Genomic DNA, 20,504 nt, shown 5'->3' with positions numbered 1-20,504 from the left:
CGGAACTACAGTTATTTTATTAAGACTCTAATAATATGAACAATTATTTATTAAACAAAAGTACGCTGATGATCGAAAAAATTGATAAGACACTTTTTAATTATTTCTAGATTGTCAAATTGAATGTCACATAAAGAGGAGATATTATTGATGTTCTCAAACATGATAAATACAAGTAATTTACGCAGAGTATTAGTTCTGCATGTAGCTGAATAGATAGATGGTTGTCAATTGTCGCATATTTAATCTGGGTACTATGAAATTTATTTTATTCAACAGCCACATGCAGTGAAGTAAAATTAGATCTACCTAGCAATGTTAAATGATCATATCCTCTAACCGAATAGTTCTGTTTTTTAAAAAACGCAAAAATTTTTAAAACTGCCTTTGCACCGATTCTAAGCGATTAACATGAACCTCATATACATATTGGCGACCCTACACAATAGCACAATATTCTAATCTACTACGCACTAATGCAAAATACAAAACAATTAGCGTTTGTGTATGTTGGAAATTTTTACAATCTCGAATGATCAGACCCAACATAGAGTTTGCTTTTCGAGAATTTCCGTTATGTGCAAAACAAATGTAAACTTATCATCAAATAATACTTCCAAGTGCTGTACTATTCTATTCTAAGCCGTAGAATGGCGGTTCGTATGCTGTAAGAAAATTCTATTTTCATAAACTTTCGAGAGAACGTTACAACGAAACATTTGGATATGTTTAGCTGAAGCCGGTTCCTGATGCACAAAGTTACTAAAGCATCTAGGCATGAAGGGCGAATCTCCAAAAATAATTTTAAGTCGACAAACAATGATACTAGTGCATCCGTCACATAGTTAATGAAGATTAGAAATAGCAGGGGGCCGAGATTTGAGCCTTGCGGGACTTCAGATACAGTCTAATTTGTAAAGTTGTAGTCAATTTAATCTAACGATCTAGATCTGTGCAGATGACATCTACCTGACGATTTCTATCTATCACTTCCGACGTAAAATGCATAAAAGTGGCTAAATTCGTAGCAGTGGAACGCGCTTTCATTAAACCATGTTGGTCAGGTGAAATGAAATTACGAACCGAATTATAAATGCTAAATGTGAGTATAGAAAATCCACTCAAACACTTTTGAAAAATTGCGCAATAGTCTATAACTGATGATTTGAGAAGTATCAGCTTTTTTGTGGATAGGAGTTATTTGTGCTAACTTCCAAAGTTCCGAAGAAGTCGACGTTTCAAGAATAAAACTGAAGATACCAGTTAGCGGATTTGATAAAACATAGGCAGTATCTCTTAGCAAAAAACTCGGGATATCATCAGAATCGGAGGTTACTGTATTTTTTGCCGTTTTCATAGCCCGAATAATTCCATCTTCAGTTATAGCAGACAGAATTAATTATAAATTATTTGGAAGTGTATCTGAAACGATATCAGTACTGATAGGTAGGGAAGAAGTGTAAACACTTTTAAAAAAATCAGCAAAGCTGTTAACTATATCCGTAAGATTCGAAATGATTTTTCCATCACATGTTAGTATGTTAGTATTCCAGGTGTATGCGTCTTACCTTCTTTGGAATGAATGAACGACCAAATTTCTTAGGATCCCTGGTAATATTATTTTCATATATTTTGCGTATGCTATAAAAATTTTCTTTTTAACATCCGATCCGAGTCTCTTAAATTCAATATGTGACTGAGGATTCTGATTCAACAGAAGTGTTTTACGCATATTAGTTTTTAATCGAAGACTTTTGATAATATTCTTACCGAACCAAGGCGGATAACGACAGTATATTTTAAAGCTCCAGTCTTCGGTAGGGTAAATGTGTACAAGAGTACGCACTTAGTGTAAAACTGTCAACAACTTTTTAATTTTTTTGGATAGACAAATTTTATGATGTGGGTTCGTTATATACATGTTTAGGGATCAGATATATTTAATTGTACGCCCCAACACCACTATATTTTAAGAGTAATTTCAATTTTTGTCAAGATGTGTAAATGCGCACTGTTAGACAGTTCATTGCACAAGAGTGCGCATTTGAACGCTTATGAGTACGCATTACATTTTATGAAAAAATATTTGTTTCTAAGGTGAAAATAAATGGGAATAAGTGACTACAGACTACACATAAAACGGGAGACTTATTTCTTCGTACTCTAGGGGTCTTGAAAAGACGAGAAAACGTAAAAATAGAGAGTCGGTCGACGGACTCGATTACAATACGCTCAGGAAGTAAAAATAAAAAAAAAATCACCATAACCACCACCCCACAACTCGAGAAGCAGTACAAAGTAGTAGAGTTAAATAATTCATTACCGTATGATATGTATCTCCAAGACTATTAGACTACGTATTGCAAGCAATGCGCACGCTTATACAATACCTCGCTGCGCACTCTTGTACATTTGTACACAACCTAATGTTTTCAAAGTTAAAAGCTTTTGATGGACAGAAAGTGTAAAACTGTTAGTGTATAACGACACCTTAAAAGTTACAACTAATGAAAATTATTACTGTAAAATAAAAGAACTGGTACGTACCTTACAAAAAACTAAAACTATGAGCGGTAAAAATTACATCCACACAACGTGTGAACATAAAATCGTCAGTACGACCAAACTATAAACTATATTCAGGTCACTTTTGCACCTTTATCTCAGGTTTAACATTAAATTCTGAATGGTATAACTTCATCTTACCCAGATGGCACTAATAAGCAGAAATCATCAGTGCGTACTCTTATACATATGCGCACTCTTGTACACATTTACCCTATATATTAATCAAAAGTTTTAAATAAAATTGTGTATAAAGGTTGACAAGCTAAATTAACATCTTTAATTTTCCAAGCTCACACCAATTAAAAAGTGATAATGAGTTATATAAACCAGAATAATCCGCTGGTCTAAAGTTGTAGCTCTATAATTGTCTGAATTTAAACAAAATATGTCAGTCTTTTTAGTGTTTCACTGAATATCAAATTCTAATGGAAGACGAAATGCGTCTTCTTGGACTAGAAGAAAGCTAGATTTTTCAACATGGTAAGAGGAAAAAGATAATATAAGATCTAAGAGACATTATTATATTGACTAAGGTTGGTAAATTCTACAAACTTGTTCAAACATTGGCTGTAGTTGTTATTAATATTACTACAAGACGTGGATGTAATAAAATCTCCTAGAAAAAGAACAGTCCTATCCTGCGTTTCGTCAATAATAATACCATGTTCGAAAAATGTTTCGAAATTTTGAAAAGTTGTCCAAGACGGAATATAAACAGCAAAGACCAAAAGATTTTGATGATCGGATAAAGTCAATAGAGGGAACGGTTTCAATAATGTTACTGACATCAATATTCATAGAAGTTGCTTTTATTTACACCACCACCTCTGATGTTTCCTAAACGTTCAAAGTTAAAATCACAACGGTAAACTGCAAAATCATCAGGAAATAGTTTTGCGTTTGATACATCGTTATACAGCCATATTTTGGTTAAAATAAAAATATTAGATTTATCAGAAAGTGCTAGAATATTATTATAGAATGAGGTTAATTGAGTGTTTAGACCCCTAGCAATTTGGTACATGCATGTTACTTTAGATCGTCGCTTCAAAATATCACTGAAATCATTGTTATTAATAGAAATAGGAAGCACGTCATCGTATTTTATAAAAAAGATTTAACAGATGGATAGGATGTGGAAGAAGTCTCGGTAGTCAAAATAGTGGTTTCCTTAATCAAAATACCATCAGCCACATGCTTCATTATCGATCTTTTGGAAGCCTCCTTGAACGTAAAATTGATAGTTTTAAATTATTTTTCTAATACATAGTTCGAGTCCAAGTAAAATACGTTACTACTAGAATCGGCTAGCCTACGCAAAGTATCATTTAGTTGAGAGACCAAATTATTTAAAATCGGGCGTTTCAGAAAATAGGGACATCCTATAAAAACGGCATTCGTGTTGTTACGTTGATCGGTGAATAAAATCAGCGTGGGTACAACACAACAATTTATTTCTTACTAACTCGAATTTACACGACTAACTGCACAACGATTATGTACAAAATAATTCCGGCGCAACTTGACTGGCTTCTCTCAACATTCGCTCCTCTCAGTGTCTGGACTTCACAAACTGCTCCCCACGGTGGTTTCCACTTTAAACAGCCGCACAGGTCCTTCTCGAAAGTCTCCGCCACCGCTTCTAGGCTGGTTCTGGAACACCCGTCGCAACATCCATTTCCAGGCTTTTCTCCGGCCGTCGGCACCGACAATGAATACTAGAACCCATAAGCGTGGTACCGGGGCTGCATACGGGTTTATTTCATAATTCTTTATTACTTCAGAGAACGTTCTCAAAATCACGGGTAGTATGCCCGATGAACCTCATGGTTGCCACCAAAAATAATTAGGTGGTTATTGACTGTAAGTGACGAACAGATATAGGTGCTTGAGGTTTAAAAATGGAAAATACGAGTACATCGTATTCACCAGATTTTAAATAAAATTTCAGCAAGTTCACACAATTATGCTCTTTTTCATCAAATAATAAGACAACTTCCTTTTTGATATTCGTAGTCTTAGGCGTCCCAGGAGCATTTATTATTGGACGTGAACTAGGTTGATCTGTTAACTTTGAGTTATTTAGGATTTTCTCACTGAGTTCTCGCAAACTACCGTTTAAGACCATCAAATTCTGACTTTAATGAGTCAGTAATACAGAATTTTAAGTTAAGGAACATGTGCCTGTAATATTTCGGTTTTTTGTTCGAGATTTTCATTGTAAGTGATACTAAATGTAGAGTTCAACTTAGCAAACTCAATCTGAAGAGAGCAACTAATAAGGGATTTTATGTCAACAATCATAAACGACTCAGATAAAGAGTATTTTACATCAATACGCAGATCATTACTAATTTCAGATTTCCAATTAGTAAATTCTGTCTTAATCGACTGGGAGATTACGAATTTCATGTCAACACGTCAAATAATTTAACCAAGTTGTTTTTGACTGCTTTCACCATATGATCCATTGTATTAACTACAGAGTCTTTAAGTCACTGAATTGCTGTTGAGGATTAAGTAAATCCATAGAGGATGTGGAAGTACCAACGGCTGAAGTATTTATTTTACCTCCTTTGTTGTACTATTAACAGAAGTTATCATTAGCAATTCTAAAAAATCCTTTTACATAATAAATATATAGTTACAGATTTTTAAAATAAAATATTAAAGTAATAATAATAATTAAATCCACCATTCGTAGGCATCATTATTATCTTTCTAGAAATTCATACCGATGATCACAATCATGAACAAAATGGTAAATTACAAAAAAAAACAATACCGTAGTATGGTCAATTAAAAAAAAATCCACGTTAAACGGTCATGAACTCATGAAAATCACAATTGCTAGTACAAATTTGTTCTTAAATTTGGAAGATTTTTTATTTAACAAGTTCTGCATTTTTCAAGATCTTCACATTATTGTATTCCCAAATTTTTGTGAAAATTGAGTAAGACTTTTCTGATTTAATCAATACAATAAATTAACTCATTCATTAATTTCTTTCAACCAGCTGTATAAGCAATGAAAAATCACAAGCAAAAGCCCATCCTCATATTTTGCACATTTTAGATAAGATTTATTGGGCAAAATTTTGAAATGACGTCATCAATTTTTTGGGGAAATAAACACATATATTTTGATTAACATTTACCATGCTTATAATAATTTTAACATATCTACACAATTTCAGAGCATTCGGTTTTGTAGACTCAAAATTAAATTCCAAAATGTTATATAATTTTGATTTTTTTTTTAAATCTGGACCTTTCGGATAAAAACTCGACACAGATTCATAAATTACAATTTAAAACAAACAACAATTTAGAATTTTGAGGTGATATCATCACGTTGTTGGTGGGGACGATTAGCCAAAGTTTGGTTAGCATTTTACCATCTACATTCATAATAAACATATAAAATTTGACAACAATCGGTCCGGTAGTTTCAGAGATTATCTGCCTAACAAAAATCGACACAAGGCGGCAGACAGAGACAGACAGACAAACAGACAGACGGGAAACGGAAGACCCATTTTTTCGTAGTCTAGGGGTCATGACTCACTGAGAAAATATGAAACCATCGGATCGCCCGGTGGGCTCGATTACAATATGTACTTCCTTAATTTACGATCGGGAAGTAAAGATCAAAATTGAATAACAACAATTTAGCTCAGATTCTACAAAATAGAATGTTCTAATTTCAGAGATTTACCACGTTAATCCTTAAAATGTTTGCAATGATAAAAATCGCTAGTGAAGATTTAACTGTTTATTGCACCCAATCTCGTACATCATCTCAAAAATTCCCACCTAAAATATGCAATATATGTATAATAAGCCTATAGTTAGCTAGATGCTATTCATATTTTTAGCATTGCTTTATACAGGGTAAGAAAAAATAAATGAATAAAAGAATCTATTTTGTTATCAAATCAAGAACGGTTCACTTTATTTCCTGAAAATTTTTAAATACAGCACTATATCAGTGAGTATAGATGTTAAATACATAGTCACTGACTGTATTATACATTCCGTCTATATACAAGCTGTATATACTTAATACTAAAGTTATCTATACAACTGTGGCCTACTGTAAATCCTTTCTGGTTTTCGTCTATCACAATAATTTTTTCTCTATTCTCCCCACTCTCGATGTTACACTTAATCCCCCTGTACTTTTTACATACCATTTTACGCCCCTTTTTTTGTATTGATCATAAGAATGCAAATTTCCATTCCTCTGGTATGTTTTTTTTTAACAGGATCTTATTGATCATTTCCTGCTCTAGACCTGCACCTATATATATTTTTATCTATATTTTATAGGCTGTATCTGAAAACGATACAATTTCGATTATATGTACATCCAAAAAGTTAAAAAAATTGACCCCGTAAATCACAAAATTTTATTGTAACTTGGAAAGGACAGCTATGCGAAGGATTCCATTGAAGTGATTTAATTCCTGTATGTCAGATCGCAGGCAAACGTCCACTAGCTACATACAAAGTAACAATAATAAGTGCCAAAGGGACCCATGTTAGGTCCCACGTTATTCATAGTTTATATTAATGACATCTTTCAACGTATACAACATCCTGGGTGTCCAATTATAACAAACGCGAATGATACTAAGGTGAAAATTTATTTCGAAAAAAATTAAATAACAATAAAACGAAATTATAATTTTTAAAGATAAGTGATAAAATTTCACCAAAATGCTAAAAAGGACAGAGAAATGTGTGAATTATAACAGGTGTTCAATTGAAAAATCACTCAGAGTAAGCGTTGGAATTTCATTTGACACAAACGGCATGTCTGTTGTACCTTATATGTTACAGGAACACACATTTCAATTGGACACCTGTTGTGTAAAGTTTCATAATGATATGTAATTATGCTAATAACGAAGATATTACGTTATGAAAATTTATTGAAAATTCCATTGACGAAAGATACGGACTACTATACTCTTAACACATTAACACATAGGGGATGGTAGTTATAATCATGTTTACCCTACGATAAATAAAGATATTATTAAAATTATTTTCTCTAGACTAAAGTCCCGAAACAGCACTTTCTATAATTATATTACTTTTTATAACGCTCTACCGCCACGGGTAAAACCTTGCAGTTTTTGCACTTAACTGAAATTTAATTAAAATGTTCGTCAAAATGCACTTTATCATTTTAAAGCTTACTTTCCATGTGTACCTGAAGTAAACGTTTGTAAAGCCCTATATTTTCTTTCTGTATATCTATTTATATTTTTTTTGTCTAGTGTCAACTTATGTTGTAAATATAAATACAATAGACATTACTATTATTATTAATTAATATAGTCCATTAACTTCATGACCATGACATATACGAAACTCAATTCAACATTTATGGTAACGTGCCGCTGCAACAAATAAATAAAGGATCTAATTATCTAAACAATAATTGTGATCAAATTTGAGTTAAAAAATGAAGGTCTGCAATAATTCTTTAATAATAATAAAGGTAGACACATGACAGAAATTTCCTCCCCCAACGTCTAAATTCATTTTCGATTTTAATCATCCTCCTACAAGTGCACGCTCTTATTAAAAATTTTGTGAGTATTCCAAAACCTTATAAATACCGTAGTCCCTGCGAAGAGACTTATACCCTCCAATTAAAGCAAACACAAAATAACACTTGTGCGTGAATAATAAAAGACCCAGACGCACCTCACGCGAATAATTCAGTCCGCTGACGTGAGGTTACACTTCTATTCCATTATCTCGTTTTACAATTAACCGTTTCCACATCAAGAATTTATCGCTTTCGCACCAGGGGCGATTTAATTGATAATATGACGAGCCGCCTCTGCATGCAAATTTATCGAAAGGTTGAAAGCTGCTTTCCAGGTCGCCGAATCCAGGTTTACGTGGCCTGGGATCACGTACAGCTTGTTAAGGCTAATCCTACGACCTTAACTTCGACAACACCTTCGCGAAAGCAAAATAGATTTGTTACTTTGCTCGTGCATGTGTACAGAGAGGAGGCTTTGTTCGACAAGAAAGTCCGCTTCTTTTTCTCTCTGTTTGCTTGTCGGAGCTCTGCATTTGACTAAAGCTGAGGAGAAGCAAAAAATTAATTAGAAAAAAGAAGAAATCGATTCGGAAACGAGAGGTTTTACCCGGTATTACTCGCTTGGTTGGAAAGAGTTGAATAGTGATGGCTAGCTGTACAATGAGCACTTTGTGTCTCTGTTTTCGATTTAATTTCATTTATGTTTAATCTCCTGAATAGATGTATCGACGGTTGTAAAACGGGAACAGAGGAATTTGTAAAGTAAAGTGAGTTGGCTTCAAACAACTTCTTGCTCACAGGTGTAAAAATTTATTCAATTATTCATGTCAGTGCGTTACACTAAAGCTACATAAATTCATTCATTCCTTCAGTAAAAACCATTTTACAGGTTGGAAACGAATTAAAAGTTATTGGCTTATTAATAATAATTTAATAGGGAAGTGAGACTTGATACGGACAATTTAAATTGGCGAATTGCATGACTAAGTTAATTACACGTTTATAAAAATAAATAAATAAATAGGTGCAACAATATACAGGCTTTCTATAAATGCTTATAGGGTCGAAGTAGGTCATGGAAGCTTGTCGCCTATCACTTTATGTGGATTTTACTAAATGCCAAGGACTCACGACAAGTACCACACGCATCTGTACAACTAGTTTCCTAATGAATCAATTGATGATTTTAAACGACAAATTATAAATGACATTAATGACAAGTGAGAACTGTCATAATCAGGCATAATTTCAGCGAAACGGGATTTTTTAGGTGTATGGCCAACTACGCCCTTAGAATCATTTATAAAAAACCCTATACTTCTTATTCTCGCTTCACTCTTTCGAGCTGTAATTTCCTTTGTCGACTAGGTATTTCTCTTTCGTTATAGCGATTTATTATTTTATTAAACCTACGTTTCAACAAAATACAAGATGTTTCAAAATAACTTTCATCTTGTCGCCCATAGATTTTTCAAGCAAATTAAAAAATATCTCTTCACGAAGGTAATGATTGGAAGGTAAGCAGTGATTGTTAGTTGCATAATTATAAAATACTCTTGAAAAGTTATTAGATAATGATGAAGATACCGAGGACAGCTCCCTCCCTGGAGAGGTAAGCTGACTCAATCTCTGCTTAATTTTTCTATTTGTTGTTTAAATTTATTCCTGCAGTTGGGGATTTTCCGTTTGACAAAGTTGGCGATCTTATATTGAGCAGGTCACAAGTAGACACAAGACAGAATGGTTTTACGTTTTCTAACTTTCGCACATTTAACGTTTCTGTAAAACTGAAAAAAGAAAGACACTTGCAAAGTAAAACAATTTATTTTGACAATGAAAAAAGACAAAGTCGTTACTATCAATTTTGCAAGTGACCACCATTTTGTTGTATACATAAAACCACACAACATTTTATGTTGTTAAAATTGTGTTGCAATATGTGTGGTATTATCTCATAGCATATTAAGCTAATTCGTTCCAATAATTCTTCCAAATTATTAATTTGTTCTTTGTAGACCTAGCCTTTGATGGATCCAGAAATTGTCCAGTGGAGTAAGATCTGGGAACCTGGCTGGCCAAGTACCTCTACTCACAACTCGGCCAAGAAAAAACTCTTCAAGAAATCCTAAATTTTCTTGAGTAGTATGAGCTGTAGCTCCATCTTGTTGGAAAAAACCACCTTCAAATTCTTCCGGATACACCTACACTAAAAATAAAATGGTTCAAACAGTTGTTGCATGTAACATTGCCCACTAACGGCATTGTGAAAAAATATTGGCCCAATTATTCTTCGACGTGATACGGCTAACCATGTTCCAACTTTCACGGGATGTAAAAGAACCTCAATGAAATTGTGTGAATTGACAACACTCCATGTTCGGTAATTCTGTTTGTTGACATAACTCCTCAAGTAAAACCACGCTTCATCCGAAAAGAAGCTAAGATGAACTTGTATGGTATAAGTACATTTTATTTGCTTATTACTTCGAATGTTTTTAATAAATATGGAAAGTGATTGACAACGTATTATTGACGATTTGCCCTATCAGCCAACTTATACAAAAAATACACGACTTGCCGATGATATTTCAAATAACGATGACGACAAAATGATGAGTCACAAGTGAAAGTGACATTATTCACAAGAATTATATTTAAATAAATTCCAAAGCTTACCAGATGAAAATCATTTTGAAACACCATGCATAATTTAATATATTCCTACAATTGATGAATTAATAAACTGAATTGGTGATTCTATATTTTGTGTGAAGGCCTTATGGCAATTTTTTATTATCCAAGCACGAGCGATCTGTACGGCGGTCCTGTTTATACATGTTTGTTCTTGCATTTTACTTGCTCTTGCACATGCATTTCTTTCATTTACGCGGTTAGAGACAGACCTGTGATTTTATCGTCTTGACAATAGGTAATTACCATTAAACTGTTTTTGTTATGTACTCTAAATGATTTTTTTTTCCAAAGAATGTTAAATTAGTTCTGTACTTGAATAAAAATTACGATTTACATATTTAATATTTTGATTTCTTGGCTATCATACTTAAATAATAACCATCTGTTAAAAGAAAAAAAAATCAAAAACTACTTTTATCAGTCACGTTTAGGGGACCAAGCGGTCCGTCGGCTTGCAGCGACAGAAAAGTAAATTTTAAGGTAGCGGTCCCTAGGGACCGCCGCGGCCTCGTGGGTATAACCAGTAGCGGTCCGTAGGGACCGACATGGCGCTTAATGTGTTAAGTCAAGGTTTTTGTTGATTGAAATCATTATTCTTAATATGGAATATACAGTCCACAACGTTGAAGGCTTCACAATCTTGGACTTTTCAAGAAAGTTAAACAACATTACTTTCTCATCAATGCAGTTTACTTTTTGTTTATGGGTCCAGTCTTCGAAACAGTGGGATGTTGTCGCGTATGCTTATGCGGATCGAAATTTTTGGGGGATTAAATGCGACACGTCAGTTTCAATATCAAGTAGAATGTCGTCTTCATCAGGATAACACATTTTCGTTCACCACAGAGTGAAATAAGCACCAACTTTAAGCTGCGTGTACACAAGAAAGTAACTTGCGAGGGGAACTTCTGAGAGTACTTGCGCAAACGTTTACATACCAGCAAATAAATTGACCAAATACCTTTCAGCAACTGCTATCTAGAGTGGCGCTTTGGCAACTTATTGCATTGCCGTGTACACCAGATAGTCTTTTAATTCGTGCTAGAGTAAAACATGTAAAAATTTCGATATTATTTTGTTTCACCGGAAGGGGAAGTTGCATGGCAATACAGGCACATTTAATTACTGTGTAAATAATGAACTTCCAATACAACAATAAATACATTTAACAATTCAAAATACATTTTATTACTTACCAAATTATCTTCGCCTTGTGCCATTGAAATTTCGTCATTAAACAGAAATTTGAGAGCATCAAAATATTCCCAAGAGCTCTTGTACACGTCATCAGCGCCTTCTCCACTGTGTCTTTTCTTAATTTTTTTACATTCCTGATTTTGTTGAGTGCGGAGGTTGTGTAGTTTTCTTTGGATTTCACTTACACTAGCTTTAAATTTATCTGCTATGGCCTTAAACGCTTTTTCTTTTTTAATCCTATCTAGATACATTTTTGATTTTACATTCCACAATTCCGGGAATCCTTCATACATTTGAATCAAGGCGTACGTTTCTTCCTTGGACGACGGTGTCCATATTTAATAATAATAACTTGATGCCGCTTACCACTCTAGATAAAAACTTTCCAGACAAGCTTGAAATAAATACTGCTTGGCTAGAGGTCTCTAGCAAATTGTTTATACTTGCAAATTGTTTATTGCATAAAGTGCTTGCCGCAACTTGCAAAACTTGCAGCAAGCGTACTCTCTACCACTGTTTACACCAGCCAGTGCACCAGCAAGTACTCTCAGAGAGTAGCTTGCGACAGTTTTACTTGCTCATGTACACGCAGCTTAAGTAATTATAACTAAATTGCACGATGGGTTTTGTTGTTTATTATATTAATGACAGTAACCACGGAAAACATTTTCAGCCACCTAACTTTTGATTGAAAATTATTCGCGTCACCAAAATTATAATTGATTTACATTTACCTAGAAGAAAATACAAAGAATTATAACAGTCAGATAAAGATAGTTAAGCAAATATATCGCAGGAAAAAAGGGGATTTTTTAGAAAGACAAATAAAAACTATAGAAAAACCAGAAGAAAGATATAACGACATACAAAACGTAAAGTCAACAAATCACGAATCTACGCAATATATATATATAAAAGATATAGAAAGCAAGTTAATAGGCGACGATGAAGGAAAATTGAGAAGATGGAAACAGTACTTCGAACAAATATTAAATAGCGAAATCAGATGAGGTCCGAGAGAAGAACAAAAATAGGTACCAAAAAAAGAACTTCAAGTAATGAAAGTATAGCAATGCCAACAAGAGAAAAGATAGAGGATATCATAAACCAAATGAGGAATAACAAAAGAAAACCTAAAATATGGAGGTGAAAAACTGAAATACTATATCCAGGTGGTAATAAAACAAATTTGGAAAAGGAAGAAATTCCGGATAGCTGGAAAGAAGCACTAATAACGCCGCTCTTTCAAAAAGGTGACAGAAGAAGCTGTGAAAACTACCGTGCGAGTGCGTTTTGGACGTTACGCATCAACTACTGGCATCGATAACAAAAAGAAGACTTGAAGGATATATGGAAGAAGTTCTAGGAGAATATCAAGAAGGCTTTAGAAAAGGAAGAGGGACAATCGATCAAATATTTATGTTGAAACAAATCATAGTAGGAAACTACGAATATAGAATTCCTACTTATTTACTCTTTGTGGACTTCAAAAAAGCTTACGATACGGTGAACAGGACGCAGTTAATAAACGTATTGAGAGAACTAGATATTCCCGAAAAACTAGTGAATCTAATAACAATAACATTGAAAAACACAATAAGCAGAGTAAAAGTAAAAGGAAAAACTAGTGACAGTTTCAATGTTAAACAAGGATCAGACAAGGTGATCAGTTGTCAACAACTCTATTCAATCTGGTTCTAGAGAGTATTATAAGGAAAAGTGATACAAACAGAAAGGGTCTACTATTCAATAGAAGCCATCAATGTCTAGCCTACGCAGACTATTTAGTCCTACTAGTTAGGAACAGAAAGGATAGAAAGAATAACAGCAAAGCTAATGATACAAGCAGAAGAGGCAGGCCTAGAATTTAATATAGAAAAAACAAAATAGATGGAACTAGAGAATAACTGTGAGAGTCGAAATAAAAACAACCTACAAATAGACAGACAAGAAGGAATAAAATAAAATTTGAAGAAGTAGAAATGTTTATGTACTTAGGGCTGTTGATAACTAACAAATGCCAAAAAGACAAAGAAATAGAACTGAGAATTTGCTAAAAGTAACAACGGTGCAGGAGGATTAAGAAAAATTATGAAAAGTAAAAAAATATCAAGGCAAACCAAACTAAGAATATCTAAAACCATAATGAAACCAACCCTAACATAGGCGTGCGAGACATGGATTATGACAAATAAAATGAAACAAAGACTGGAAATTTGGGAAAGGAAGATACTTAGGAGAATCTTTAGAGGGAAACAAACAGAAGGAGGATGGTAAAGAAGAACTAATGAAGAAATATATGATTTATATAATGACACATTTGTAAGCAATTTCATAAAAATAAAAAGATTTAAATGGTTAGGACACCTAGAAAGAATGACCCAAGAAAGAGAAGTTAAGATGGTGGCTTGGAAAATTCCGGAGGGCAAAAGAAAAAGAGGCAGACCAAGGAAGAAGTGGAAAGAAGCGATAGAGGAAGACCTAGCAGAAAACAAATACAGGCCTGGAGGAAGAACGCAAAAAACCGAAGGGAATGAAGACGCATCTCTGTGAGAAGTTTAATATATATATTTACATTTGCCTTCAGTTGTTCGAAAACATGTTACAAAACTTGTTCACGTCTAGTGCGAAAAAAAAGTTCATTTTGCAACTTGATGTATAAATACGAGTAGCTATTGTAGGTCTTTTTTTACAACTATTACAATATCGTGCGCAAATATATACTCCAAAATTTCTACTTGTCTTAAATTTCTGTAATCAAAATGCAGTTTCTTCTTTATTCTTCTATGGCTTTCTCTCATTACATCGTCAATAGAAAAGGGCTCATAACACCACCTTGTCTTAATCCTTCTCAACGTACAAAGCCTTCCATTTGTCCATTAATTACACAATTTACGCTATTTTTACTTCCCGAGCGTAAGCAAAGGAAGTATTGTAATCGAGTCCGTCGGCCGACTCTCTACTTTTATATTTTCTCAATCTTTCATGACCCCTAGAAGACGAAGAAATAAGTCTCCCGTTTCCGTCTGTCTGTCCGTCTGTCTGTCCGTCTGTCCGTCTGTCTGTCGTCCCGGATTTTTATCAGACAGATAATCTCCGAAAGTACTAGGTCGATTGTTGTCAAATTTTGCATTTATATTAGGTATATCATGTAGATGGTAAAACGCTAACCAAAATTTGTCTAATCATCCCCACCACTAATATGATGACGTCGCTTCAAAATTATACATAGTAATTGGGTTTTAAATTGTATCAAATAACATAGTCTTACACATGTAGTTTATGACTCCGAATTGAGATTTTACCCGAAACGTCCAGATTTTTGGAAAAAAAAAATCTAAATTAGGAAACAACATTTTAACATTTAATTTGGAATCTACAAAACCGAATACTTTGAAATCTTGCAGATGGTTTGCAGTTATGATAAGCATGACAAAATTTTAATCACAATATATTTACTTATCCCCTCTAAAAAATGGATGACGCCACCCCAAAATTTTACTGAATAAATCCTATCTAAATTGTACAAAATATGATGAGTCTCTTCTTGTGATTTATCATTCCATTCATGTTTTTTGGATTTGCATATACAGGGTGACCCCAAAAATTAATGAACGCATAAATTTATTTTATTGATTTAATCAGGAACTGCAGAACCCAATGCTTTGAAATTTTGCAAATGTTTTAAAATTATAAAGAGCATAATAAATTTTTAGTCAAAATATATTTGCTTATCACCTCCAAAAAATTAATGACGTCAGCTCAAAAGTTTGTCGAATAACCCTATCTAAAATGTACAAAATATGATGAGTCTCTTCTTGTAATTTATCATTCCTTTCATATTTTTTGGATTCGGATATACAAAGTGACTCAAAAAATTTAATGAATGCGCAAATTTATTTTATTGATTTAATCAAGAACTACAAAACCGAATGCTTTGAAATCTAATGTGAAAAAAAAACATAATATACATCAATCGTCACGTTTCCGACAACGAGGGAAGTAAACTCTTTAGACCATTTTTTTTTATATGCTTTGAATGACTTTTATCATCTTGTCGTAGATTCCTCTGGCAACTAAACTTTCCCTAACTTTTTCCGTAAACACTCTATCGAACGCCTTTTCCATACCCTTTGTGCTTCAATGAACGAGTGTCCTAACTCTGCTCTTAGTCTGTGTTCGAATATTTTAAGTACTCCACTTAATAAAGTTTTTGCATTCTTTCCTATCGCCTTTCTTGTAGATCTGCACAATTAATCCTACTCCCCAATCTTTAGGTATTTTCTTTTCCTGTATCACTTTATTTAATAGGAGTATATAATATTATTCTTTTCTTAATGAATCTATCAGCAGTCGGTCTCAAGTTGATTCTAATTATACGAACTACGCTAAAACGTTCGATGGTGTCGAACATAGATTATTATTAATTCTGAAATTGCAAAAATTATGGTTTAAAGATCCGACGATCAGTTGGCTAACCTCCTTGCCTTACGAACAGAAATCAGCAGGTCCGCATTGGTAAATGTACTTCAAATCATTTTGATGTTTCTTGTTTTCGTCATTGTAATTACTTTTTTATTATGAAGCTTTTAAACTTTTAAAAAACATCCGTTTTACTTTGGATGCTGAAAAACTTCAACTTGATTTACACTCTTTAATTGATTGGTGTGACAAAAATTGGCTGCCTTTAAATTTAAAAAAGTCTTACATAATTTAATTTTGTAATACGAAATCTTTCATTGAGTTCAATTACTCGTAAATAATTAGTCTGTGTCTCATATTTCAGAAATTAAAATTTTGGAGGTAATATTATTTTGATTCTATCTGCTGTTTCCTTCTAATCTCATTATTCGTATATTTTCAACAAATCTTTGCAAATGTAGAGTAGTAAGTATCTTTCTCTACTTGCCCTAAAAATTCTTGATTGTTACTTCTTCTCTATTAATTTCTAGAGATTTTTCACTTTCTATCATACGATTTGGCTCTTCTTCTTGTCCTACTAATAGTTCCTTGAAGTACCATTTCCATATCACATCTTTTTCTTCTACTACTATTAAGCCGTCTTTACTCTTAACAGCACCTACAATTTAGTGTTCCCTTCCCTTAATGTTTTAGGGCTCTATATAAAAGTTTTTGATTTCCTCTTTTGTTTTCTTCTATTTTCACCGACATTCTAAAGATGATTCAATTGCACATTATTATATTGCTAGTTCGATACAATAAAATTTTATTTTTTCAGAACAGTATATTCACCAAAAAAGAACACCATCTCCTTAAATATTGATCCCCTTGTAAAACTTTCACTTCAGAAACTAAAACACTCTAAATGAATTGATAATAAAACTCTACAAAACATTCTTCAAGGTTAATGAATTTATTTATTCGAGAAATAAATTTTCACGTAAGGGAAGTTAACAAAAAAAAAGTATTTTTCTGGGTTCAGAAATTCTGGACATAAAGGACGATAAATTTTAATGAAAATAAAAATTAAATACATACAACTGAAACAACATCATGGATCTTTTCAACCTGAAATAAAGAAAAACTCGGGCGCCAGTTTTATAAACCAGTCTAGCGGTTACCTGGATACCTCACTGAAAACTGTGAAATTCCAGGGGATTCCGAAAATAATCCCACCTCGAATCTACTAAACCTATTTTAGTAATTCGTACAATAAGCAATTCGTTAAAGTTCATTTAGAAATATGTACGTATCTATTGAGGTGATTACGATTGAGTTGAATATAAACAAATTTATGTTATATACAATAATATTTTTAGACAATTATTTTGATTTATTAGTGAACTTGTAGTTTTTACGCATATTCAGTTAATAAATTAGTCGTTACCTGAACAACTAATTCTGTAATTTCTGGTGTATATACATAATAACATATTTCACCAAATATGGGTCGTTCTCACAGTATATTTATTCTAGTTAAAAGTGTTTGACCAGTGAGTAAAGTCTGTAATATTAAAATGTGATGTATGTAGTGTTGGGTTCATGCAAACAAAACTAAATGGAATTCAGTCTTAATTTAATATAACGTATAAGTGTCTACTTTCCACAATTTTTCATTTAATTAATACCAAACTAGCATAAGAACTGCTAAAGTGAATATTAAAGTTCTTTTGAACAGATTAAGAGCTGTGAATGTTGTAATTATTGTTATGATTACTTTTTCCATTAATGTCACAGAAAGGGGTTATTTGAATACAATCTGAAATCTACTTAATTTTCTTACATCCATTCTAAAACGTCTTTTATGTTTTATGTGACAAAGAAAACATTATGCAAAAAATTAGGTAGCTAAATCATAACCCCTTTTTTCCTATATGCGTACCAAGACTTATTACGTTCCGAAACTTTATTATGTTGTCACAAGAACATGTCTCGCGTGCACGCAATCTACAGTCATCCCCCAAAAGGCAAGTTGACGTAATTTATGATATGATGGATTAATGATGTGATTGTAATAATTCCCTTTGTAAATCACTCTGTTAAGTAATTTTAGCCTCCCGTGGAACTTACTGGCCATTTGTTACAGCCAGCACTAAATGCTCCCTCCACAAATAGCGGAGGCGCCGGGCTAGCGAAAAAATCCTTAAACCGTATTTAAATTATTTTCCACGTCATTAATAATTTCATCCGTCTAAAGTTACAAAAATAAATTTAACGAAGCGGAGCCTTGTTTACATTAGACACGGAATTATGAACGTAACCCTTTTTAAGCAACTTTCGAATAACCCAACGGACCGTGCCAAAGTTGGCACGGTATGAGGCAACAAAGCGTGCTAACATTCGGGTTCCCTTTAGCAACTCAACATAAAATAAAATTCCCTAAAATTAAAACATCGATCCAGGGACCACCGATCAGGTGAATTATTATCCTAATGGATTATTCGACGCCGTATACAATAGGAAGCAATTTTTCAGCGGGAATTTTTCCAGAGACTTCATTATGGAAATTAAGGGAGCGAGAATCTGCAAGAATTTCCAAGCACCTGCATGAGATTGTTTTTCTGTTGGAATCGTAAATTGTTGGAGACAAAATGAGAGAATCGTTGTGAGATTAAATTGGGCGTCCTAGTAAGGAACTAAGTGTCCTACTGGATTTTAAGGGTCACTTTATGCTAAAGTAGTAAATTCACGATCCAGAAATGCTAATTTCGGAGAATTATTCCGGCAAAAACGGTCGTTGGATAATCAGCTTAGAACAAAGCCGACCGTTTAGCCGTTAAGCTCTGGATTAAATGCAACAACATCGTTGCACGTCCAGACGTGAAGTAAAGAGTGGGCACTCGTATTCCATCTGGTCAGTCGGAAATGGACACCTGGGACATTTTAGTGGTCATAAAACGTTGTATTGGCAAAGTTGTAATGTCGGTAATGGATCACTTAGAAACATTTTCCTTATACACAACTATTACATTGGGAAGTACTTCTTTTGGAAAATAAATGAATATGTCACATCTGAAAATGAGCAGCTGAACCGTTTCATTGGAAAACTAAAATATTAAAAGTGTTTTTTTTTTGTAAGTTGCACTGCATACGAAATAATTGGATCAACATTGACAAATGACAACCTTGCAAACAGTGCCACTCTTTCTGACGTTCGGAGATTTCAAAAATTTTAAGTGATTTTAACTTGGTGAAAACTGGCAAAAAGTTCAAATATTATCGTTTCTTTAACTAACTAAAAAAGTTAAAAGAAAAAAAAACCTTAGATGAAATATTTTCTATATTTCCGCACCTCACATATTATTTTTCATTTCACAAAGCTGAAATAGTTTCCCTAAAGTTTAAGACGTTTAGACATAACTTGTGTCTATCAGTGCCATCTGTAAGATAACTATAGGCATAAGAACTCATTTATTTCGCATGTTCAACTACATTAGATGAGGTGCCCGAACTAAAAAGAGCAAAATTATATTATACCGTAAACACGAAAGTAATTTAAGTTTGTTCTCCATTTCTTGTTAAAAAAAATGATAAAATAATAAGTCGCTCTGATGATAGTAGGATATGAATATTTTGATAACATATGAAAACCTTCAAACACGGATCAACGTCGGGATCTCGTCGAAAGGAATCGATATTTACCGCTTTTCTAATAAATTACTGTTTAAAAAATACCCTTAAAATATAGATGTTCTACTTGCTTTCTTGTACAATAAAAACAATTTTCACATCCTGATAACCTTGACTTTTAATTCCTGAAAAATTATTTACGAGTCTCTGTCTAATTTTATGAATCACCATTTGTGCAATACAAAAATATTCCAATTTACATATCTTTATAATATATTTTCAGCCTTTCTAAAATCTAATGACATCTTGAAACACGATGCTTCACAGTGACGTCATTTATTACACGAGTGAGTTAGTAATACGTAGACAGGCTTGGAACCTTTCCATAAACAAAACCGACGGTGGTCACCATACCACGAGTTAACACATTTTACATTGCAAATTAAAA

General features: G+C 33.3%; 1 protein-coding gene across 1 annotated transcript; it reads left to right on the top strand.

Annotated features, from left to right (window-relative positions):
* Positions 1-13,375: 13,375 nt before the first annotated feature.
* On the top strand, positions 13,376-14,578 carry LOC135123842 (uncharacterized). The gene is made up of 3 exons (XM_064048719.1): positions 13,376-13,694; positions 14,233-14,298; positions 14,388-14,578. Exons 1-3 carry the CDS (start codon positions 13,376-13,378, stop codon positions 14,576-14,578), a joined length of 576 nt encoding a protein of 191 aa, XP_063904789.1.
* The last annotated feature ends 5,926 nt before the right edge of the window (positions 14,579-20,504 follow it).

This window comes from Zophobas morio, unplaced genomic scaffold (assembly GCF_036711695.1).
Source record: "Zophobas morio isolate AGI-343-1 ecotype UQ-CSIRO unplaced genomic scaffold, CSIRO_AGI_Zmor_V1 ptg000006l, whole genome shotgun sequence".
Taxonomy (NCBI): Eukaryota; Metazoa; Arthropoda; class Insecta; order Coleoptera; family Tenebrionidae; genus Zophobas; species Zophobas morio.
The sequence above is the reverse complement of the archived record's forward strand: the minus strand, read 5'-3'. Positions and strand labels throughout refer to the sequence as shown.